Source organism: Ovis canadensis, chromosome 22 (assembly GCF_042477335.2).
Source record: "Ovis canadensis isolate MfBH-ARS-UI-01 breed Bighorn chromosome 22, ARS-UI_OviCan_v2, whole genome shotgun sequence".
Taxonomy (NCBI): domain Eukaryota; kingdom Metazoa; phylum Chordata; class Mammalia; order Artiodactyla; family Bovidae; genus Ovis; species Ovis canadensis.
Window position 1 is genome coordinate 55,243,806 of NC_091266.1, and position 25,183 is coordinate 55,268,988.

Sequence of the window (25,183 nt, forward strand, 5' to 3'; positions counted from 1 at the left end):
ATAGAAAGCTGTTAAAAAGTCACACACCCAAACATCAATTCCCTCTTTTTACTTTTTGGCTTAAAATCTTCAAAAGTTTTTACCATTTCTTCCCCCCCGCCCCTTCTGGTGAAAACAAAAATCATCCAAAATTTATTCTCCAATAGACAGTAGCAGCAGATAAAAACTACAGGGGTTTCTCCGCAGATCATGCATTCACGAGACATTATTAGCTAACAATTGGGAAATCCTCTGGTGTATTTTCTGTAAGTTTTACCATTTCAGTTTCTGGACCAATGACAAGAATTCAGTTCAGTGCAGAAAGTGTGGATGGGTAAGATGCGGATATTTGGTAAGAGCCGGTGGGTTGGTCTATATCTTGGCCACAAATGGCCCACACACCTCTAAGTCCTCCTTTGGTCTGCTGCTAGCAATCTGTTACCTACACGTGCGGGCTTTCGCACTTCCTCAAAATCTTACCTAGTTAAACGCTCCTGTGGGTACTTTATGGAAGCACAGAGCGCCCCCCACAACCCGAGATTTGCAGTGTCGATTCGTACTTTTATTCACAAACAGCAGCACCCCATCTCCCACGCTCCAGCCCCAGCCTCTCCGGCCCCGCCCGGGCAGTGGTCGAGGTTGTCACGTGCTAGGACCCGGGCGCGAGGTCGGCGCCGCCATGTTACTTTCTGGTGGCCCCGTTGGCGAAGGCAAAGGGAAGCTGAGCGGCCGCCTGGAGTTCCGGCCCTTGTGCGCAAGTGCGGAAGTGTGTTGGCTCCGACTGCGCTCAGTTTCCGGCCGGTGTTTCCGCACCTGCCGCCCGTAGACGTGTAACGGACGGTGGGCCGCAGCCATGGCCGAGAGGAAACCTAACGGTGGCGGTGGCGCCGCCTCGGCCTCCTCGTCGGGCACTAACTTACTTTTCTCCTCCTCGGCCACGGAACTCAGCTTCAATGTGCCCTTTATCCCAGTCACCCAAGCCGCCGCTGCCTCGGCCTCCCTGCTCTTGCCCGGAGGTAGTAAGGAGATGGAGATCCGGTTGGGCAAGTGTGGGCGGGGGGCGTGAGTTGAAGGGTCGGACCAGAGGTTTTCCTTTGCCTGATCCTGCCCTCTGCTACCTTGTCAGGGCAGTTAGTGGCCAGATTGGAGTAGCTTCGGGACTTTGGGGTCTTGGGGGCGGGGGCCAAGCTCTTTGTCAAAGGGACTGTTCAAGTGCTGGCCACTCCTGCACTGGCATTCCTCACGTTTTTGTTAAACATAGCCAGGTGCTTGCAGGGAAGGGAAAATAAATTAGTCCTCCCTCTCCTCGGGTACAGTAGACTATCTCTTAGGATAGGCTCGTAATACTTGCAAAGCAGAGGTATAGAACACAGTCATCTTTCAAGGCCGTGCCTCATTTTCTGTTAGAAGCTCTTGCTTGTTCTTAGGTACCACTCTTGTGTTCATCTTAGCACTTTGTACGTATCTTTATTAGTGTCTGCGGAGCTTGCGTTTTCATGATTATGCGGCATAACCCAGAGCTGGTGTTTAGGAGCACCGACTGTATTCCAACCCTAGCCCTGGCAGTAACTTTCTGTGTGATCTCAGGCATGTTGCTTCACCTCTCTGTGCTTCGTTTTCCATACATGTACAGCCTCCCGGGGCTGTCATGAGAATTGAATTGATTTTTGTGAAGCACTGAATATAGCGTCTGGCACATCCTGTTGCATAAACGTTTGTAAAGTTAGCGTGTCTGCCTGTTTATTTGGACTGTGAGCTGTGTGAAGTTTGCAGCTATGACTTATTTACCTTTTTATTTCTAGGATCTTGTTTAGTGCCCAGCACATAGCTCCTCAGGAAATAGTGAATATTTTTCTCTTGAATAATTTATTCTTATTTGGAGGACCAAGGAAAGTTTCATGGAGAGGTGAAAAAGGGCGAACCGGAGCAGTACAGGATGGTTCTCCTTCTCTGGTGTCACGTTTCTTCTTGGTGCTTACCACCTGACATGTCCACATCTTTGTTTATCTTGTCCCACTAGTATGTAAGCCCCATGAGAGAGCAGGAGCTTATACCTAGAACACATCTTGGTATGCTCTAGGCAGATTGTTTTCTATAGAGACTTGAATGAATGAAAGGTTGGGAGTTAGGAATATGTTTGTCTTGTTTTGATAGTGTGGCTGAAAGGTTCCACATTGCCATTTTTGCTGGAGGACCAGCATGGCTGGAGCAGAATGCTTTTGGAGGTTGCAGGAATAAATACGGCTCTACATGGGATTCTCCTACCATCCTCTGCTTCACAAATGTTTGGTTCATGCCCGTGTTCCTTTATAATATTTTGTCACTGTCAGTAAATGGTTAACATCTTCATTGTCAAGAGCAGTGTAACTTAACGTGTCTTGAAAGCTATTGTTTCTTGGAGACGGTTTATTTTTTAATAAGAAAATTAGTTTTAGAACTAAAATTCTTTAACAAATATTTTTCTATCTTTAACAAAGATTTGATCATTAGAAGTCCATTCAGTGAATTTCCAGAGACAAAAGGAGAACCGGTGGCATTGGAAGCAGCAGTGAATCAGTGTCAGTGAAAGAGGCATACAGGAAGCAGTTTCATTCACTCAGCAAACCTGGACTGAGCAGCTTGTTTGCCAGGCCCTGTTCCAGGCGTCAGAGAGACAGAGAGGAGCAGATAGCATTGTCCCCAATGACTGCACACTTTTACAGACACGCTGTTCCCAGCTGTGTAAGTAGTTGTGGTCCAGGTTTGTGATGGCTAGAAAGAGAGATTGATAGGCTGCTGTGAGAGCTGTGGCTGTCAGGCTGGCTGACCAGGGAGTGGACATCCCTTAGACCTTCAGAACTTTACAGAGGAGGTGGTTCTTGAGCTGAGTGTTGAAGGATACATAGAAATTAGGAAGTCTGGGGAGACAGGTATTTGTAAAAGTCTGGAGGCGTGAGAGAAACCTGCAGATTTGGTGGGATTTTGAGGTAGGTGCTCATATTCTCTCTCCCCGCCAACTCTTTCCCTCTTGGCCAGTTCCCCACCCCACCCCCCCACCAGGTCCTTTTGACTAGAGTGAATGCAGGGGAGTGGCTCAAGTGGTTAGTGGGGGAACCAGGTCATGAAGGGCCTCATACAGCACATTAAGGAGTTCATAGTACATCCTGTGTGGTGTGCGGGTGCCCTTAGCGGGTTCTAAAACAGGGCAGTGACATTAGAGATGCGTTTCAGAAAGACTAGAGTTTTCTGAGGTTGTACCAGAGTAAAGCGGACTGTAGCAGAAGTGTCTAGTCTGGACGCCACTGTGAGTCAGGCAGGAGCGAGTGGCACTCTCGCCCTGGTCAGCCACGTAGGGTGTGAAGAGCAGGAAACAGAAGTAAGAGACTTTTACACCGTCAAATTGTTGGGACTTAGTGACTCACTGAGGGCCAGACTGTCCAGTGTACAAGCTCTTTATCTGTTCAATTTCAGCTCCAAGCTACAGCTCCACCTGACATATAATAGATACTGTGTACTTACTTCTTTAATTGAAGATCTAAATGATTAAATGGAAGAGAGGGAGGAGTCTCAGGAGGTTTCTGGTTTTCATGTCTGGATGGATGTTGGTAGACATCTGTTGAGGTAGTGAGATTGTAAAAGGAGCCCGTGAAGGGGGACAGTTAAAATGATGGTTGAGGTTTACTCAGCTTCAGCAGTATGCGTCTGAACCTGCCAAGAGTACTGAGGAAGCAGCTGGGAAATGGGTTCGGGGACACATACGATCGGTCTCAGTTTGGGACAGAGTTGGGAGTGTCACAAGTATACAGGTGCTTATTGAAGATACGGGTCTTGATGCCAAAGGTGTCCACACGTAATTAGAAAGTGCCCCTGAGGTGAGACTGGCAGCTTGTTGAGATCAGTATTTTGTTTGTAAATGATGCTAATCAGAGAAAAGTTTCTTGTATCAGATTGATCCCAAGTTGCTTTAAAGGATGAAGGACACCACAGAGGTTTTCCCCCTGCTTTCAGATGTTAAGAGATGAACTTCAGTCTGAGTCCAGGTGAAGTTCATGGGAATGGAGAGAGAGGATAGAAACTGGAAATGTATCAGAGAAGTAGAATGATAAAAGCAGAAATGGGTCCTTGCTCAGGAAGTGATATTTTAATTACAAAGAAACAGTTCAGAGGGGTATTTTGAATAGTGGAGTATCTCAGTTAAATTGATGTGTGAAATATAACTGGGAGCAGCCTAACAGCTGAAGGCCACATTCAGCAGCAAAGGTCAAGAAGGAGCTCGGAGCTTGAAAGGTCACACTTTGGCAGGTTTCAAGGACAGGGACCACAGCCTGCCTGTGTGCTGGGAAGGGGTCCACCATTCCGATCTGCTCTGTGCCTCCAGTGGTGGGAGATTAGAGAGATTTGAAGATAAGGGGTTGAGATGGGAGAAAGAAAAGATTAGGAATAGAAAGGTGATGTTCCAAGCTAAGGACTCATAAGAGTTTCTAAGTAAAACTAGACGACTTTTTAGGCCGTGTAGAAGGAAAATACTATTTTACAACTTGGTAGCGAAAGAGAGAATAAAATAATATAGTTTGGTGCCAAAATACCAACAGTGAAGATCAAGTTTGGCAAAGGGAAGTGAGGAGACCTACCCTTTGTTAGAAATGACTTTTTTTTCTAGTGATTGTCATTCTCTAATGACGATTACCTGGTTGTGATACTGTGTGGTTTTAGGGATGGTAGTGAATGGTTGACCTACTTTGCCTCGGGAATGCCAGCACCTTGTGTTCACTTGTATAATGAGTGCTTTGTAGGTAAGAGCCCTGACACACCTTTTCTTGTCAACAGAGTTAATATCTGTACTTTAGCTTCTTGTTGTTACTGTATAAATAAAGTTCTGTGTATTTGGGTAGCGGAATAATGTTTGAATTGTTTCTTACTGGGAAAAAAAATCATTCAAAATAACATCTAAAACTAGAGGGTACAAATTTTGTTTCCATTTTTTGAAAAATTCTCCTGTATACAAATATGGGCTTCCCTGGTGGCTCAGATGGTAAAGAATCTGCAGAAATGCAGGAAACCAGGGTTTTATGCAAATATGTCTACATAATTTATGCATGTCTACCAAATAAATAGTAGGTAACTATTTTTATTTATTTTGAGAGTATGGAAAGGTATGTATCAACATATTAAAGGCATTAACAGTGCTTGTCTCTGGGAGGTGAGCTTACGAATGAGTGCAAGGGTTCCCTCCTTTTGTTGTTTCTTACTGTTATTTTCTAGTTTTTCATTTCAAAGAAAAAAGAAAAGTTTTTCATTATTGTCTGTAAGGCAGAAATGTAAGTTTGAACAACAAAATCAGGCATAATTGCTAGACCTGCCATATAGCATCTTGTCCACAGAGTGACAGCATCTCTTTAAACCACGTGCCCTCCTGTTCCCTTGCAGAGGATTCCACCGATGTGGGTGAGGAGGACAGCTTCCTTGGGCAGACTTCTGCTCACACATCTACCCCAGAGACATTTAGTTACTTCTCTCAGGTATCAAGCAGTAGTGATCCTTTTGGGAATATTGGACAGTCCCCGTTAACAACTGCAGCAGCATCAGCTGGACAATCAGCCTACTCCAAGCCCCCAACGGCTCTGCCTTTTACAACTGGATCCCAAGATGTGTCGAATGCATTTTCATCATCCATTTCGAAGGCGCAATATGGTGCTCCACCTGCTTCACAAATGGGAATAAATCCTTACCTGCCTTCTCAGCCTAGTAATCTCCCTCCTTTGAATTTTGGGAGCCCACCACAAGGAACGCCCCAACAAGGATACAATCCGTATCGCCACACGGCCATAAGTAGCAGGGCTAATCCTTACATTGCACCACCGCAGCTGCAGCAGTGTCAGACGCCAGCTCATCCCTCCCATCCTCCGCCCTCCGCACCCCCCGTTCAGATGTACCAGGTGCCTCCAGGATCTTTGCCGCCGGTATGAAGACATGCTTTATATCTTTATATCATTCACTGTAATTCTAATCCCTCTCATTTTTACCTGTGCTTTGATGACAAATTATTTTCAGACGGTTTTTTTTTTTGGTAAGCTATACGTTTTGAAGTAAACAATCTTTTAAAAGCTCATTAAATGGTTCATGTCTTAGGTTATATTTTTCTATTTATGGAGGTAATTTATTTTAATGCATTAACCGTATGCCAGTATTACCAGATTTAATGTAAGATACCAGTAACAAATGTCAACTGGAGATACGTGAGAGTTGAAGGAACTATTATCAGCTTCTCTTTTTTAAATTCTACTGTCCGATCAAAACGCTCAATTGCTGGGACTAAAATTGATTACTCCAATAATTTATTTAGATTTATAAAGTTTGAATCTAGACAAGACTATCTCAGACAGATGATGGAATAACTTTTGCCTTGGGTAAATATTATGAAATTCCTTTATGCTTCCCCTGCCTCCCCCCCCCCACTGATTATTCAGCTGACTTCCAAAGGGAAGTGAACTGAATCAGAAAAAGGGAAATGATTGAAAGGAAGAGTTAAGAACCCAGTGTGGCAGGGATAGTGGTACTGTAGTCAGTGGTAATAGAGAATGGGCTCCATTTTACCATCTAATCTAAATCATACCAGTATACAGACTCTTGGTAACTGTGGATTTCAGCAGATTGGTAGCATGTAATGTAAGTATACTTGTTTGCTGATGAAATTTTGAAGAGTTCTGATTAAAAATGTTTAAATAATTTTAAGTAAACCATTGCAAAAATAAAAAATAGGACAAAGAACACCCCAGTACTCTAACCCAGGTTCCCTGTCATGAGCATTTGTTCTCTCCTTCGTGAACACGCACACTGACATGTGTGGGAGAGTCTTCTCCTCCCCCGTTCCTTTCTCTCGCTGTATATTTGCAGTTTTTTGGGGAAACATTTGCAGATCAGTTACATACATTATAGAGCTTCCCGGGTGGCTCAGCTGGGAAGAATCCACCTGCAATGCAGGAGACCTGGGTTTGATTCCTGGGTTGGGAAGATCCCCTGGAGAAGGGAACAGCTACCCACTCCAGTATACTGGCCTGGAGAATTCCATGGACTGGGTAGTCCATCGGGTTGCAAAGAGTTGTATACAACTGAGCAACTTTCACTTTCACTTACATACATTATGATTCTTTACTCCTAGATACTTTAGTGTGTATTAATAATTCCTAAGAATAAGAATATTCTTTTGCTTGACCACAGTAGTCAACCTCAGTAAATTTAACATTGGTGGAGTATTTTGAAATCATTTTTTTAATAAAATTAAAAAAAAATTGTATTCTGCTTTTAAAAGTAGTTTTACTGCACAGGATTTGAGAAATGACTAATAGCCAAATGAGTAAAAATTGCCACGAGAAAACCTTGTTTTTAGTTTTTATGTCTGTCTTATCTTTTTTCTAGATAAACATAGTTTTTCCTCGACAAGCATTATATATGTTTTTTATGTCCACATAGTTTAGATGTTAAGATTTTTTTCTAAAACATTTTTAATCTTTCTAGAGAATTCCAGTATATGAGTAAAAGATGATTTTTTAAAGTCAGGTTTCTGGTAGGTCTTTGGATTGTATCCAGTGATTGTCTGTTATAAATCCTTGTAGGTAAATTTTTACAGTTAGGTCTTTAGGATGAATTCTTAGAAATGGAATAGGTAGGTCAAGGAATATGCAGTATTTTTTATTTTATTTTATTTTTGGCCATGCCTCATGGCTTGTGGGATCTTGGTTCCCGAACCAGGGATGACTCCAGACCCTTAGCAGTGACAGCAGCAAGTCCAAACCGCTGGACTGCCACAGAATTCTTGAGGATTATGCGTGTCTTAAAGATGAAATAAATGACAGGAGGTGTACTGCTGGATTGATTTCTATAAAGGTATTAGTTTACTTTGCCATCAGTGTGAGAAAGCCCTGTTCACTTTCCAGCTGGCATGGGGTTTTGTTATATTTTTAAAAAACTTTAAATTGCTCTGGAGCTTAGTTATTAAATAGCTGTCTAGAGAAATATTAAGAATAATTATTACTAATGTCAGTTTGGGTTTGCAGCATACACAGAATTGTTCCTTTGGTCCTGTCTTTTGTCCCTCCCAGATCCCTCCTCCAGCGCAGGCAGGGTTGCCCCCTCCAGTCCAGCAGCAGGCACCTGGCAGACCTGCAGGACCCCCTGTGCAAGTACCACCTCCTTTTCTACTTCAAAACCAGTATGAACCTGTCCAGCCCCACTGGTTTTACTGCAAGGAGATAGAATACAAACAACTATGGATGCCTTTCAGTGTTTTTGACTCTTTGAATCTTGAAGAAATCTATAATTCAGGTAAGTGTGGGTCCTGCATCATTTGTATCTGATTTGAGGAAGAGTGGAATGAGGAGTAAGTATCCATGGCCTCCTTTTCATGAATGTCATTTTCTTTAATCCTGTAGACCTCGCCAGCCTCTGACCTTAAGGTGATGATACTTTTAATAATACACTGTATTCTTAAGTTCTGGGTTATTTGAGTAAGGTATTTGAAGACATATTTTAATAAGTTTTTGTTTAAAGGTATTTTAAATCTAAGAAATAGAGTAGTTCATATAATCCAGGTGTCTGTTTTCTTATTTCCTTTATTTTTTTTGTAGCTAGAGGGCAATGCGGGAGACCTGGGTTCAATCCCTGGGTTGGGAAGATCTCCTGGAGAAGGGAAAGGCTACCTACTCCAGTATTTTTGGCCTGGAGAATTCCATGGACTGTATAGCCCATGGGGTCACAGAGAGTGGGACATGACTGAGTGACTTTCACTTTCACTTCATATGGCATTTATAAAGCATTTTCTATGGAACTCTTGTTCCTTAAGATAAGAGTTTTAAAAATGCTATAACTACATCCATCTCTCTCTCTTTTTTTTTTTCCTGGAGCAAGAACATCCATCTCTTGAGGTGGTGCACAGGAGTAGGAGGTTCAGACTCTGAGAAGTTTCACTGTAGAAATAGGTTTTTTTGTTTATCCTGAAGATATTTCATCTTAGGACTTAAAAATCACCTATTCTTTAGAAGTATGTTCATGGAGAATTTACTGGTTTGATACATAGAGAAAAAGCCTACCAGTTATTGGAATTATTTCATGATGCTTTTATATTTTACTCTGGTTATTTCTTCTCCACTTAAGAGAGTCATCATTTTGAGCAGCACAGATTAATCTTAAAATTCTGTTTTTGAATAGAAATGAGCTTTGTTTTTTGTCTTTAGTGTTAGACAATCGCCATATTCATTATTTATCACTTTTAGATCTACCTTGTAACTGTTCAGTTAAAATGTGGGCTTTGTTTCCTAGTCCAGCCAGACCCTGAGAGCGTGGTCCTTGGCACTGATGGAGGGCGCTACGACGTCTACCTCTATGACCGGATGCGGAAAGCCGTGTACTGGGACGAGGAGCCAGCCGAAGTGAGACGCTGTACTTGGTTCTACAAAGGTGACACAGACAGCAGATTCATTCCCTATACCGAGGAGTTCAGCGAGAAGCTAGAGGCACGTGGGCTTTGTTCCTTTATGCCTTTCTTTAAAACACATAGCCTCTATACATTGGAGCCTCATGTAACACCTCTCACAGGGGAGCGGACTTTATTTACAGGACACCTCATCTTGATCCGATGCACAGAGAAGACTACTTTTTAAGTAATGTCATCTTTTTTGAAGTGCTAATTGTGGTCTTGGTGTCTGAAGATACAGTGTTGTTTGGGGAACATTACAGATCTAATATAATAACATTGTATCAAACCTTCAAAAGAACTTAAGCTGCTGGATCTGCTGCTACTAATACATGCCAAGCGTATGGATGTTTTTCAAATTAATATTCAGTAAAAGCGTTTATGAAAATAAACATAAGAATAGGAATAGATGTTGTCAGACTTTTTAACCGTCTTAAAACTGGTGGTTAATGTTGCTTTACATAATAGTGTTAATTCATTGTTAAAATTTTCTTAATAATTGAGTATCTAAATATTTGAAATGTTAATTTATCTGCATACATGGGCATGATAAAGGGCAGAAATGAAAAAGACCTAACAGAAGCAGAAGAGATTGTGACAGAGGTGGCAGGAACATAGAGAAGAACTATACAAGAAAGATCTTGCTGACGTGGAGAACCACTATGGTGTGTTTACTCACCTAGAGCCACACATCGTGTAGTGTGAAGTCAAGTGGGCTTCAGGTCGCATTAGGAGTATAATTGACAGGCAGTGAACTATACGTATTTATGATATGTATATGATTCAGAAAGCTTGGGCATATCCATACACTTGTGAAACCACACCACAAACAAGTTAGTAAACCAGTCTGTTGTCCCTTTTTGCCTTTTCATACTATTCATGGGGATCTCCTGGCAAGAGTCCTGGAATGGGTTGCTGTTCCCATGGGCCATGTTTTGTCAGAACTCTTCACTCTGACTCATCTGTCTTGGGTGACCTTGCATGACATGCCTTACTGAATTATGCAAGCCCCTTTGCCAGGACAGGGCTGTGATCTCTGAAGGGGGTCCTTTAAGAGGTGGCAAGAATACACAGAAGAACTGTACAAAAAAAGGTCTAATGACCTGGATAACTTATGATGGTGTGGTCACTCACCTAGAGCCGGACATCCTGGAGTGTGAAGTCAGGTAGGCCTTAGGAAGCATTACTATGAACAAGGCTGGTGGAGGTGATGGAATTTCAGCTGAGTTATTTGAAATCCAAAAAGGTAATGCTGTTTAAGTGCTGTATCAAATATATTAGCAAATTTGGAAAAGTGAACAGTGGCCACAGGACTGGAAAATGTCACTTCAGTCCCAAAGAAGGGCAATACCAAAGAATGCTCAAGCTGCCATACAATTCTCATTTTACATGCTAGTAAGGTTGTGCTCAAAATCCTTCAAGCTAGGCTTCAGTAGTACGTGAACTGAGAACTTTCAGATGTACAGGCCGGATATAGAAAAGGCAGAGGAACCAGAGATCAAATTGCCAACATTTGTTGGATCATGGAGAAAGCAAGGGAATTCTAGAAAAACATCTGCTTCTGCTAAAGCCTTTGCTGTGTGGATCACAGCAAACTGGAAAGTCTTAAAGAAATGAGAATACCAGACCACCCTACCTGTCTCCTAAGAAACCTGTGTTTAGGTCAAGAAGCAATAGTTAGAACCAGATATAGAACAGTGGACTGGTTCAGAATTGGGAAAGGAGTACAACAAGGCTGTATATTGTCACCCTGCTTATTTAACTTATATACAGAGTACATTATGCTCAATGCTGGCCTGGATGAAGCACAAACTGGAATCAAGATTGTTGGGAGAAACATCAACAGCCTCAGATATGCAGATGATACCACTTTAATGGCAGCAGAAAGTGAAGAACTAGAGTCTCTTGAAGAGGGTGAAAGAGAGTGAAAAAGCTGGCTTAAAACTCAGCATTCAGTAAACTAAGATCATGGCATCTGGTCATATCACTTAATGGCAAATAGAAGGGGAAAAAGTGGAAGCAGTGGCAGATTTTATTTTCTTGGGTTCCAAAATCACTGTGGGTGGTGACTGTAGCTGTGAAATTAAAATACTGTTGCTTCTTGGAAGGAAAGCTATGACAGACCTAGGCAGTGTCTTAAAAAGCAGAGATATCACTGACGACAAAGGGCTGTCTAGTCAAAGCTATGATTTTTCTAGTAGTCATATATGAATGTGAGAGTTGGACCATAAAGAAGGCTGAGCACTGAAGACTTGATGCTTTCAAATTGTGATGCTGGAGAAGACTCTTGAGAGTCCCTTGGACAGCAAGGAGATCAAAACAGTCAATCCTAAAGGAAATCAACCCTGAATATTCATTGGAAAGACTGATTCTGAAGCTTCAATACTTTGGCCACATGATGTGAAGTGCTGACACATTGGAAAAGATCCTGATGCTGGGAAAGATTAAAGGCAGAAGGAGAAGGGGAGGCAGAGGATGGGATGGTTCGATAGCATCACTGACTCAGCTGACATGAATATGAGCAAATTAGGAGATGGTGAAGGACAGGGCATCCTGGTGTGCTGCAGTCTGTAGGACTTCGAAGAGTCAGATTAGCAACTGAACAACAATAACAAATTAATAGACAACTCTAAACTTTGGTTTTCACTTCTGTGTAATGGGGATAATGTTATTTAGGGCTGATTAAAAGCAGTTGATCAAATGAGGTACCATGTGTAAAATGTTAAGTTTGATAACCACTTAGTAAATGAGATCTGCCATTATTGTTACTTTTATTACTATCATTGTTAATAATTTTCTTCCACACTTTCTCTTAATGTGACACAGATTTGTCTTACTGGATTGTACATTGTTTCCATTGTAGGCTGAATACAAGAAAGCTGTAACCACAAATCAGTGGCACCGAAGATTAGAGTTTCCGAGTGGAGAGACAATTGTTATGCACAATCCAAAGGTAGTGATATTAAGATATTAAAATGCTTAGGTTTTAAAAAATTATTATTTTGCTGAATGTGTTTGATAAGTGTTCATTTTTATTCTATAGTAGGGATATATTTATAACAAGTGCATTGCATGGATGATAGAAAAATAAATGAAATTTAAATTTCTCTCACTAAGTTTCTGTTTGTGGTAGCACATTAGCTAAAGCTTAGTATTCATCGTTGAAATTAAGCTTGACAAGTTTTTGTACTCCACCCAAGGTCAGCAGAATTTTCTGTGAAGGGTCCGAGAGTAAATATTTAAGGCTTTGTAGGCCATGTAGTCTCTGAAAGTGTATTGGTATTTAGGCAGTATGTAAACCAATGGGCATGGCTATTTTCAATAAAACAAACTATTTCAATTAAAACAGTATTTCAGTATTTTCATTTGCTTATAAAAATGAGTGGTAGGCCAGGTTTGACGTGTGGCAATAGTTTGCCTAGCTTGCCCTTGAGAGTGGTTTGTTTCAACCTTTACAGTAAAAATACATTCTTTCTCTTTTATTGGGGGGAGGGAGAGATTGATGTTGAACTATCATTTTACTTTTTTAATTGTAGTTGCTTTATACAATATATTAGTTTCAGGTGTACGGCATTGTGACTCAGTAATTTTATATATTATTATACTCCATTGGAAGTTATTACAAGATAGTGTCTGTAACTCCTTGTGCTGTGCAATATATCCTTATAGCTTATCTATTTTGTATGTAGCAGATTGTGTCTCTTAATCCCCTACCTTTATCTTGTGTTACTCCTTTCCCTCTCCCTAGTTGTTAAACTGCTTTGCTTTTTTTGTTTTTTTAAATCTATGAGTCTGTTTTCCTACATACATTAGTTTGTTTTCTTTTTTAGAGTCCACAGGTAAGTGACATAGTATTTGTCTTTTCTGACTTAATTTCACTACACGTTTTCTAGGTCCATCCATGTTGCTGGAGATGGAAGAATTTCATTCTTTTTTATGACTAATATTCCATTGTGTCTGTATATTTCTCTATATCTGTGTGTCTGTCCAACATCTTCTTTATCCACTTGTCTGTTGATGGACACTTGGATTACTTCCATATCTTGGCTGGTGTAATTAGAACTGTTGTGACCTTTTAAGTTTTTTGGTTTAAGTTTATTACTAGGTATTTTATTTTTGAAGAGATTTTAAGCAGAATTTTTTCTTTTTCTTCCTCTTTTAGTTCATTATTAATGTATAGAAAAGCAGCAGGGTTCTGTATATTAATTCTTGTATTCTGCCATTTTACTGAATTCATTTACGAGTTCTAATAGTTTTTTGGTGGAGACTTTAGGATTTTCTGTTTACAGTGTCATGTCATGTGCAAATAGTGATAGTTTTACTTCTTCCTTTCCAGTTTGGATGCCTTTTGTTTCTTTTTCTAATCTGATTGCTGTGGCCAGACTTCCAATACTATGTTAAATAGAGGTGGCAGGAGTGGGCATCTTTGTCTTGTTTCCAGTTTGGAGGAAATACTATCAGCTTTTCACCACTGAGTATGATATTAGTGGTAGGTTTTTTCATAAATGGCCTTTGTTATGTTGAGATATGTTCTCTCTGTACCAACTTTGATGAGAGTTCTGTCAGAATGGGTGTTGAATTTTGGTTATTTCTCCTTTTTCATTTCTTATTTTGTTTAGTTGTGTCCTCTTCTTGGTAAATCTGCTTAACGGTTCATCAATTTTGTTTCTTTTTCAAAAAACCAGCTCTTGGTTTCATTGTTCTTTCTTATTTTGGTCTCTGTTTTATTTATTTCCTCTCTCATCTTAATTAGTTCTTTCCTTCTGCTGACTTTGGACTTCATTTTTTCTTCTTTTCTGATTCCTTTAGATGGTAGATTAGGTTGTTTGAGATTTTTCCATATGACATTGGACTAAATTTAATACAGTTGACTTAACAGAATAGTGTATGTCTTCCTGAAAAGTGGTAGGTAAGTCCGTTTTTGACATTGAAATTGAATTTGCACTTTGTTATTTAGAGGATTTTGTGTTTATAAAACAGATTTCCTCTACTGCAGGTAACTTTTCTTTAATTTCTTACATGTAAACCTGAAAGTTTGTTATATTTTTAAATCAAGACAAACTACTTCTCATTTAGTTGTACTATTTTTCAAAACAAGCATTGGAAATAATGGTATTGACTTGCTTAATCTTAATGGTTACTGAACACCAGCAAGACTGCTAGAAAACTGATTTTGGAGGAGCAGTGTAAGTACTTAATTTATAAGCTATACTATAAAGTAGTTTATTGTGTGTTGAAATAAACTATAGTGGAAATGGATTTGGTAGTGAGCTCTGTCATAATAATCCTTTTCTGTATCTTGAAGGTTATTGTTCAGTTCCAACCTTCCTCAGTGCCTGATGAATGGGGGACGACACAAGATGGACAGACAAGGCCTAGGGTTGTAAAGCGTGGAATTGATGATAACCTTGATGAAATTCCTGATGGTGTGTATAATTTGTTTAGGATCAAGATCATTTTTAAACTTTTCTACTTTAAAATGATGAGAAAAGCAAACAGTTATTAGCATTACCTGCCATATTTGAATGAAATAATGAATGAAATGAAACAATCTGAATGATTATTCAGGTTAAATAATCTGAATCAATCTACAATCTAAATGAAATAATCAGAGTGAAATAGTGGATTTAGCTTGAAAATGTTCAGTATAGTGTGTATAAATCTAACAAAGAGAAGGATTTTTGAAAAAGATTGTAAGTTTTATATTGGCAGATTGCTTCTCCACATGGGGCTTAGTGCCCTGGGCAGTTCTGGAGAAATGACAAGGTTATGGAGCCTCTAGACGTATAAAACTGATGGTTGTCATTGGCTCATATCTTCTCCAGTGAGCTACTTTCTCCACTCCTTGGTCTAGTTCACTGATTTATGCCAAGATGGACTTTGAGCCGGCAAGTTTGTGATGACAAAAGTGATATTGAATATTGCTACTTGTTTAATAAAACCTAAACCAGTCTCCAGCTTGTGTATGTTTGTATGTATGGATGTGTGCATGTCTGTCTGTCTTTTGCAGGAGAAATGCCTCAGGTTGACCATTTGGTGTTCATGGTCCATGGCATTGGACCTGTGTGTGACTTGCGCTTTAGAAGCATTATTGAATGTGGTAAGTGTTAGTCACTTTATTTCATGAAATGATTTGAAAACTATTAGAAGAACATTAAGCCTTTATTTTAAAGTGTTTCCACCTGTATACTGTTGGCTGATGTACTGTCAGAAGAGATTGAAATGATCACTGGGCAATAATAATTTGTACTTGTTTTGCTCTTATGACATTTGTAACTCATAAAATCCTAGACTGTGAAGAGTGAGCAGGGATCTTGGAAATAATTTAGCCCTTCTGACACCCTCTACCTGAACACTTTCAGCTACTAGGAACACCTACACGTTGAACTGATTTTTGGTGAATTAGTTGTGAGAAGTTGTTTAAAGGAACTATGAATTTGCCTGTTTTACATAAATAAAAAGCTATGAATTTTATTTTTTTTATTTGTAGTAATAGTTCATATTTATTGAATATTTGGAATGTGCCAAGTATCTTGCATGTTTTGTATCATTTAACCCTCATAATAACCTCTTGAGGTGTAGGTGCTGTTACTGTCATCTTTACTGTTAGGTAAGGAACTGAGGCCCAGAGTATGAGTTAACTTCTCCTGTGTCTCAGTCTGGGAGGTTCTGGAGCAGGTTAATTTGATTCCTGAGTCTACCCACAGTGCATTTCTGCCTGCCAGTAGTGGTAGTTGAGCTAATATTTTTCAGTCATTTATCTATTTCTGTAAAATAATGGAAGAACTTCTTAAAGATTGTTTTTTTTTTTCTTTTCTGAACTAAATTTTGTCATTTTTTTCCTTTGAAAAGTTAGTGTTACAAAAAATACTGATATAATTGAGGTGATGGCTGATTGCTTACCAAGGTAGCAAAATTTAATCAAGTACCTTTGTCGTCCCTGATTTTCTTTTTCTTTAAGTGGATGATTTTAGGGTGGTTTCTCTAAAATTGCTGCAGACACATTTCAAGAAATCTTTAGATGATCGGAAAGTAAGCAGAGTGGAGTTCCTTCCAGTTCACTGGCACAGTTCCTTGGGTGGAGATGCTACAGGTGTTGACAGGTTTGTGAATTTTGATAACTTGGTTTTCAGATTAGTTAAGCTTAGATTCAAATTTTAAACTATCATATCAAGTAGTTTATTATGACTTCAACAAGTACACTAGAAAGCTTTGATTATATATTTGCTCTTATATATTATTAAATACTGTTAAGCTTATATGCTACTTTGTATGTGTGCATGCCTAATTATGTATGTATGTATGTATGTATGTATGTGGTGTGTATATTTCTGTTGTAAATATTTAAGAGAATCTAAGAAAGTTAAACTGGTTTTAAAATACTTACCTATAGCGTTTTTTTTTTTTCCTGTGGTGTTTCAGACATGGGGCTGTCCTGTACATTGTAGCATTTTGAACAGTACCCTTGGCTTCTACCCTCCAGATAAGAGTAACACAACCTAACCTCTGATTTAACAACCAAAAATGTCTCTAGTCACTGCCAGAGGTGCCCTGGTGACAGAGTTGCCCCTAGCTGAGAACTACTGGTTTAGATGATTGTTTCTCAGTGGAGACTCTTCTGGCAGGACAGTTGTCACGAAAGACTGTTGTGTGTATTGTAGGCCATTTAATATCCTTAGTCTAAATGCCACTAACTGCCAGCAGCACTTAACAGGCACTGTGACAACTAAAAAGGCCTCCACTCATTTTTGATTGCTTCCAGTTGGGAACCACAGATTTAAGAAGTATTTCTAGGGACACAGAGCTGATAACATACTTGGATTTTAGTGAATGTCATGATGTTTCATGGCACGTGTTTTAATAAAACTAACCTACGAATATTTTATCATGTGAGGCCCTGTACAGAGGATGAGCTGGTTGGATGGCATCACTGACTCAGTGGACATGAGTTTGAGTAAACTGCGGGAGTTGGTGATGGACAGGGAGGCCTGGCATGCGGTAGTCCATGGGGTTGCAAAGAGTCGGACACAACTGAGCAACTGAACTGAACTGAGGCCCTGTTACGGGGCTGTTTTCTTTCTCTCTGGGTATTCCTAAAGTATGCTGTGCTGTGTCCTGAAATATGACCAACTCAAATCAGGAAAGATTTCCATTCTTTTAAACTCCTTTCTTAGTTTCTTGCCACATTCTCTGTTGTCCTTTGCCACCTACAGTTGTTGTCAAGTATCCCGATTTCCAGTAAATTGGAAGAAAAAGGTAGGCTTTCCTCTTTAAAAATGAAGTAAAGATCTTTGTTTTGGCCTTATTTTATATGATAACTTTAGAGAATCCACAAATTCACAGGATAGTTATAGACACAAGTTGATAACGTTTTTGGTTTATCTTGGTTTATTTACAATACCTCTGACTGAAATCAACTCATAATTAGTCTGTGAGTTTTTTTTTTTCTCACTGTATTTTCAGGATTCATAAACTCATATTTAAGGTGGTTACTAAGTATACTTTTTTCTTTCTAAACAGGAATATTAAGAAAATCACTTTACCAAGTATTGGTCGATTTCGTCACTTTACCAATGAGACCTTGCTAGACATTTTATTTTACAACAGCCCCACCTACTGTCAGATGATTGTGGAGAAAGTGGGATTGGAGATAAACCGTCTGTATGCACTCTTCATGAGTCGGAACCCGGACTTCAAAGGCGGGGTCTCCGTTGCTGGCCATAGCTTAGGTGAAACTTTTTAATTTCCTCGTTTAAAGTACAGTTTTTGTTGAGTCATCACTGTTTTCAGTGTGGGTGACATGGTTCGTTAGAGATCTAGAATTATAGATTTTCAGTTTTATAAAGGGTAGAAGTGAATGCTTTGAGTTTGCATTCTGCCTTTTGCTATTCACCTTTCCTGTTGCCTAGGAATAACCACGGGGTCGCTAAGAGTCGAATGACTGAGCGACTTCCCTTTCACTTTTCACTTTCATGCACTGGAGAAGGAAATGGCAACCCACTCCAGTGTTCTTGCCTGGAGAATCCCAGGGACGGGGAGCCTGGTGGGCTGCTGTCTATGGGGTCGCACAGAGTCGGACACGACTGAAGCGACTTAGCAGCTGCAGGACTGCTTTGTATTTTAATTTATTCTGCTATTCAAGAATATTGATTATCAGATCTTGATGAGCATCTAACTTTACGTGACTTCCACTTGGGACTTTGAACAATAAGAGTAGGAGAATTTAATTAATGTTATAGAAGCACCTAATACATTATAAAACAACAAAGCAAAATGCTTTTTTTTTTTAAGGCTCTTTAATATTGTTTGACATCCTGTCTAATCAAAAAGATTTGAACTTATCAAAGTCTCCTGTGCCTTTTGCTGTTGCTAATGGAGTTGTGAAGCAACCACATTTTCAGGAAAAGCAGGTATGGCCCACTAACATCTAGATTTAGAGTTTGAGCCAAAGAGCTTTTCAAAATCTGAACTGATTTTATGTAACAAAACTCCTTGAGGTTTACAAGTATGATGGAACCACAGAGCTTGTTTGAGTTTCTTACTTGTCTTCCTTATGGATTATACATTTAAATGTGATAGAATGTTTATGATTTGTTTAAAAAATGTGAAATAAATTATTATAAGGAAATGAGAGCATACAAATTTAGTACTTTCAGTAATTTTCTGAATATTCAAATTTGGAATAACTACTAAAACTTATGATTTATGTATGGGACAGAATTAAGATTTTTCCATAGATCAGAAGATGTTTTATGGGAGTTTTTCTGAACTTTGTAATGTTCTCCCAACTTTTTTTTAAAAAGATACCCGAAGAGCCAAAGCTGACGTTGGATGAGTCTTGTGACCTTGATGTTGAAAATGAAGAAGTCCTGACTTTGCAAGAAACTCTGGAAGCACTTAGTCTCTCTGAATATGTTAGCACTTTTGAAAAGGAAAAGATTGATATGGAATCTCTGGTACTGATGATAGTTTGATTCATTTTTGTCTGAAACTGTTTTTCCTGTGTATGAGATGGAAAATTATTAAGATTTAAACCCTTTTACATCACAATGAAAGCAGAGACTTAAATGTTTAAAAAACTGAAAAAAATCAGGAGACCTTTAAAAAAAAATAATCTGGGAAGACTTTTCTAAGTAAAACAAAACCCACAAGCCATAAGGAAAAAGAAATTGTGTAGTAGGGGATGCCAGAAGCAATATCTAAAGGCCAGTGATAGGTTAAGAATACAATTTGGAGCACACTTGTAGACAGAGCACTCATTTCCTTATTATTCAAAGTTGCTATAAATTAACTACATAAAAACCACCCACACAATAGGAAAATAGGCAAAGGATGTGAACAGATGTATATGGAAAATAAGCAACTTCTTATCAGGAAACTCAAGAAAAATATGAATTAAAAGTGCAGTGAGATTTTTTTTTAACCTGTCAGTTTGGCAAGAATATTAAGAGTTTGATGTTCATACACTGTGTGGCCGGGATAACAGGAAATAGGTACTGATACATACTGGAGTAAGAGCATAAATTGGTACAACCTCTGTAGAGAGCAGTCCAACAGTATCTTTTATTATTTTTCAAATATTTATTTATTTGGCTGCACCAGGTTTAGTTGCAGTATGTGGGATCTTGTTCCCTGACCAGGGATCAAACTTGGGCACCCTGCATTGCGAGCGTGGAGTCTCAGCCACTGGGCCACCAGGGAAGTCCTATCTTTTAAAATACAAAGAATGCATACACTTATCCCAGCAATTTCACTGCCAAGGGTATTTCCTGTGAAAAGATACTCGCATAGGAGTATTTCCGAGGATACTCACTGTAGCACTGTTCGTAATAGCAGCTCCTTAGGAACACCTGTGTCCACTAGTAGAGTGCCCATGGAATCATTTATGGTGCATGCACACAGTGGCGAACCCAGCTGTTGAATGACTGGGGCAGTGCCAGAGGGAGTGGTGTGGAACAATCTCTAAGGTTTGTTACATGAAAAGACTGAAATTCAGACCTGTTTGTGTATAGGTTTGTTGTTCAGTCACTAAGTCATGTCCTACTTTTTGTGATTCCTTGGACTGTAGCGCGCCAGGCTTCCCTGTCCTACACTATCTTCCAGAGTTGCTCAAATTCATGTCCATTGAGTTGGTGATGCGTATAAGTCACACACATGGAAAAACATGGGATGCCGTGTACACATAAGATATCTCTGGACGGAGAGCAAGTTGCCTGCAGTGTCTGCTCAGAGGACTGGGTGGTTGGGGCGGGTGGAGGGAGGAGACTTTATTTTACACTTAACATAACTTCGGATACTGAACAGCCGTGCGTGTTAAAAATTAAGAGAATGATTTAGATGTGGAGGCTGAAGATTTTACCACCTAAATTAGTTCATAATTAAAAATTACTGAGGGTGGGGGTAAAAAAATTAAGTTGACTAGGATATTCAATTACCTTAGATGATACAGTTTCTTTTCATAATTTCCTTTTTTCAGTTTCCTTTCATGTATCATTAGATTGACTAATGTGCTTGTCTGTTTTCTTTTAAAGCTTATGTGTACAGTGGATGATCTGAAGGAAATGGGGATACCGCTTGGACCCAGAAAGAAGATAGCTAACTTTGTGAAACATAAAGCTGTCAAACTGGTAAGGTTCATTTCTGCTCCTAAAAGAAAACACAACTTAACTCTGACTAGCTTGTTTATATTTTGGAAATTTTTGTTGACACCATTATGGTTAGGCCAGTTACTGTGCTCCCTGCCCAAGGGAGCAATAATTGATTCGATGGAAGCCCAGAAGTGGGAGTCAGCCAGAACAGGGTTTAAATTCTTATTAAATTTCAATTCCTGGTTTTCCTGGGGATGATCAAGGTTCAGGTTAAAGGACTTTCAGTTTTTAAATTGGTATTTGCGTATTTCCCAGTGCAACATTGGATAAGTCCTAGACAAATAGATGAGCTGGTGACCCTAATTTCCAGTTCAACTACTCATTAACTATATATTCATGAGCAATTTGCTTAACTTTTCTGGTCCTTGGTTTCCTTTATTTCTACATTGGGAGTGATAATGCCTTCCTTACAGGATTGCAGAGTGGATGAAGCCATGCACATATAGCTAATCATCCAATAAATATTAGCTCATTTTCTGTCTTTCTAATCCTTCTCACCATCTAAAGAGATAAAAAGAACACACACATACATCTCCTTAAATAATAACCAAAAAGCAAAAATTGTCAGCAATCCAAAACACAGCAATAACAGCAACAACTAAAAAGCATTTAAGAAGAAGTAAAACAATTGGGAATAACTGACTTGTTTTATTTAATTTTCATTGAGTTAACTATACAGAGATTTTCTGTAAACTTAGACAAGTTGGTAGCATTTAGAGTAGGTGTTTTGTTTTTATTGTACATTAATTAACATGGTCTTCATTGACCCTTCCATCATTTAAACTTCTATGGTTCTTTACTTTGGAAAGAACTGAACATGCCCCTTTATGTGTAATGTGGTTATAAAGTCATAGGACAGAGCTGTTGTGATTAGCTAAGCAGTTGAGTTGTTTGGCATTTTCCGAGTATATCTTTTGAATCAGGCATGTGCTGGATCCTTGGGACCTCGAGATCAACTGTTCGGTCTGTGGTCTAGCTAGAGCGGGAGATCTGACCACAGAGAAAGTATCGGTCCCCTGACAGCTCTGTCAGAGCCAGATGAGGCCTGGCTGTGGGAGAAGGGACGGGCTGGTGAGGGAACACTTCCCCCAGGTGTTGGTGAATGAACCTGAAGGAGGGGTGGGGTCAGGGGAAATGGCTTTCCAGGAGGGGGCAAGTATTTTTCTGCAGTGGAAACAGCAAGGAGACTGAGAATAGGGTAGGGGAGAGGGTCCCAAAGGCCCGAATGGCAGAAGTGGCAGCTGGTCCTCAAATGTATTCTCATGGCTGTGAAAGGCATGGTGCTTTTTAAGCTAACACCATGAAATGCTGACTTGCTTATTAATTCTTGTCACAAATTATGATTTAGCACCAAATCATTTATTTAGTCTAAATTTTAAATTTTTTACTTCAGAAATGTTAAAATTTAAAGCTGTGTGCTATAAGCCACATCACCAGGGTCTTCTGCATTGCAGGCGGATTCTTTACCAACTGAGCTATAAGGGAAGTCCCTATAAAATTTCAACCATGAGCAAATGTGCTTATAATAAATAATAAATGAGTTTTTAGACATTGATTCCTTCCTGGTTTTTCCATTAATACTTTCTGTCTTTTGCTATTGGTTAGGGCCTACTGGCTGATATGCAGTACTAAAGGAAGAAAAAGTTGGAGCAAATCTTAATGGAGCACATCATTATCAACCTGAATTTTACGTTAATATGTGTGTATGTGAGGGAGAGAGAGAGAGAGAGACCTGGGCCACATTTTAGCAGCAGTGTAAAGCCACTGGGTCAGTTCTAAGGGACATGGCGTGAGAGCCACCGCTGTGGGTCAGTAGAGCAGTCAGGGCACTTCAATGACTGGGCTGGTGTTTTAGAGTTCACTTGGTTACAGTGTGGGTGTAGAGTTGGAAGGGGGTGAAGCTAGAGGCTGTTGGGAATCTCAGCATAGTCACTGTAATTATGCAGTGACTCAGAAATGGTTGGGGTATAATAGAAAATGGAAAAAAAGGGTGCAACTCAAAACACATGTTAGACACAGGGTAGCGTTTGTGATGGTTGACTGAAGGTGATGATGAAGACTGAGTAGAGGGGCAGCATCTCTGGTGAGCAAAGTGGTCACTCCAAAGCCAGGACACCACAGGTGTGTCCACACTGGACAGCAGCCTTGGTTCTCCACGTGTAAGCACGTGCGTCTGCATGTGCACGTCAGTGAAGCACAGGCCTGTAGAAATAGAGAAGCAAAAAATGAGAAGCCTGATTTCCAGGCCCTGCATCTGCCCTTGATTTTATATTTCAGTAAAAGGAAGAAAAGAAAAGTGTTCTGTTTATAGTTCTTGAAAAGTCTCTAGAAGGAGTTTGGTTTGGCTCCTGTAGTAGCTTGGCTGTATCACTTATGGCACTTATAAGAATGTTTTGAAAGGGGTGAAAACCTATAAAGTCATCTTATTTTTTAAATTCAAAAATAATTGCCTCTGAATGAACCGTGACACTTTCTCAGCCATGTCACCACTGATCGCTCTGGTTTTCATCATTAACAAGGTGCTGCTGGGTCAATAATGAGATAAAATGGTGCCTCCTGTTGATTTTCTGTAACTGAAAAGTTGCCTGTTATTTTTAATAAGGAGATCAGATATTTGTGACCTGAAATTTTCCTTCCCTTTTATAAACCGTCTTAATCATTTTCCTTTGAAAAGAAATAATTCTTAGTGCTGGGAATATTGATTGTCAAGTATGTGTATGTTGGTTCACTTTGTTTTCAAGCTACTGCCTCTGTCCAAGAGGGAAACAAAACAACAGTTTGCATAGGACAGTTTAGGCTCTATTTAGACCGTTCTCTTAGCAATTTAGATTGTTATGTTGTATGACTATAATGGGAGGTACTTTGAAGCAAGAAAGCAAATTTAAACTGAAGAACATTGGTCACATTTTTCAGTTTGTGTTTTAGGCTTAATCCTGTGGTGTCTCCAAAGGGCAGAGATAACAAGGCCAACCCAGACCTTCATGGTGGGATCAGTTCCCAGATGGCTGGCAGAGAGCTTTCTTTTTGCTATATCATCTTTTGAATTAACCAGTTGGACTTGTTTCCAGGTTTCCTAGTATTTGGAATTCACTGATGGACAAGAGCAGTTAGACCAGCTGTTGGGTTTAGGCACTGTCAGTAATGTTCAAACGGAGACTTACCCAGGCATTCACAGCTTGGAGAGTGAGGACCACTGAGACCTGTGCCCATGGGAAGTCAGCAAATCCACCGTGACGGTCGTTGACATTCCCCTGACATTGTTGCCGCTGTCCTGGGGCACGATCACAAACCAACATGGGCGGGTTTTGTCTCATTACTATAGTGATACACCTGTTCTGTTGATGCTCCCAAAGATTTTCTTTACTGACTTATTTATGAAACGCATAGATCTTGAGCGTTCTGTTCAATAAGTTTTGACAATTTTTGCACCTGTGTAATCACCAGTCAAAACCAGAAACTGAACATTTTTGTCACTCGGTTCTCTCATGCTTCTTTCTAATCAGCTCCTCCTGCCATACAGCTCCTCTTCTGAATCTGATCACTATCAAATAGTTTTGCCTGTTCTAGAAGTTTATATAAATGGAACCAACACTGAAAATTCTTTTGTATCTTTCTTCTTTTACTCAAAATAGTGTTTTTAAGATCCATGCAGTTGTAGTTTTATTTGCAGTTTACTTCTTTTTATTTCCGAGTAGTTATTCCACTGTATGAATGTACCACAGTGTGTTCTTTACAGAATGCTTTTGAGGAAAACTTGTCAGTGGCTTCATATAGACGTAAGAATATAAACATGTTGGAGAAATAAATTTCTTAAGTTTACACCTCTTTATAGAAAGTATATATTTTACAGTTTCATAAGTACTTCTAAAATTATCAGGCTAAAGTTGAGATCATAAAGGAAGAAGTTGGTATTTTAAAAAAAACTTCTATTAAAATTATAAATTACATAAAAAGTGTAGGGCACAGAGTATAATAATAGATAATATTTAGATTTAATTGTAGCTGTTTCGCCAGATTTTTCTTTGTTCTTAATTTTCTTTTAAGAATTTTAAAGTAGCTTATAGGCATCATGGCATATTTTTCCTTGAATATTTAGTATGTGTCTCTA

General features: G+C 39.4%; 1 protein-coding gene across 4 annotated transcripts in view; it reads left to right on the forward strand.

Moving 5' to 3' along the window:
- Window positions 1–687: 687 nt before the first annotated feature.
- Window positions 688–25,183, forward strand: part of SEC23IP (SEC23 interacting protein) — a 39,238-nt gene continuing 14,742 nt past the window's right edge. For all 4 annotated transcript variants that reach the window (XM_069567315.1, XM_069567313.1, XM_069567317.1 and 1 more), the window contains exons 1-12: window positions 688–995; window positions 5,386–5,918; window positions 8,058–8,280; window positions 9,274–9,467; window positions 12,291–12,380; window positions 14,733–14,853; window positions 15,438–15,527; window positions 16,389–16,530; window positions 17,948–18,156; window positions 18,719–18,837; window positions 19,231–19,383; window positions 20,959–21,054. In XM_069567315.1, coding sequence (XP_069423416.1) covers window positions 833–995; window positions 5,386–5,918; window positions 8,058–8,280; window positions 9,274–9,467; window positions 12,291–12,380; window positions 14,733–14,853; window positions 15,438–15,527; window positions 16,389–16,530; window positions 17,948–18,156; window positions 18,719–18,837; window positions 19,231–19,383; window positions 20,959–21,054 — 2,133 coding nt within the window. In that variant the 5' untranslated portion in view covers window positions 688–832. The remainder of the gene's footprint in view (window positions 996–5,385; window positions 5,919–8,057; window positions 8,281–9,273; window positions 9,468–12,290; window positions 12,381–14,732; window positions 14,854–15,437; window positions 15,528–16,388; window positions 16,531–17,947; window positions 18,157–18,718; window positions 18,838–19,230; window positions 19,384–20,958; window positions 21,055–25,183) is intronic.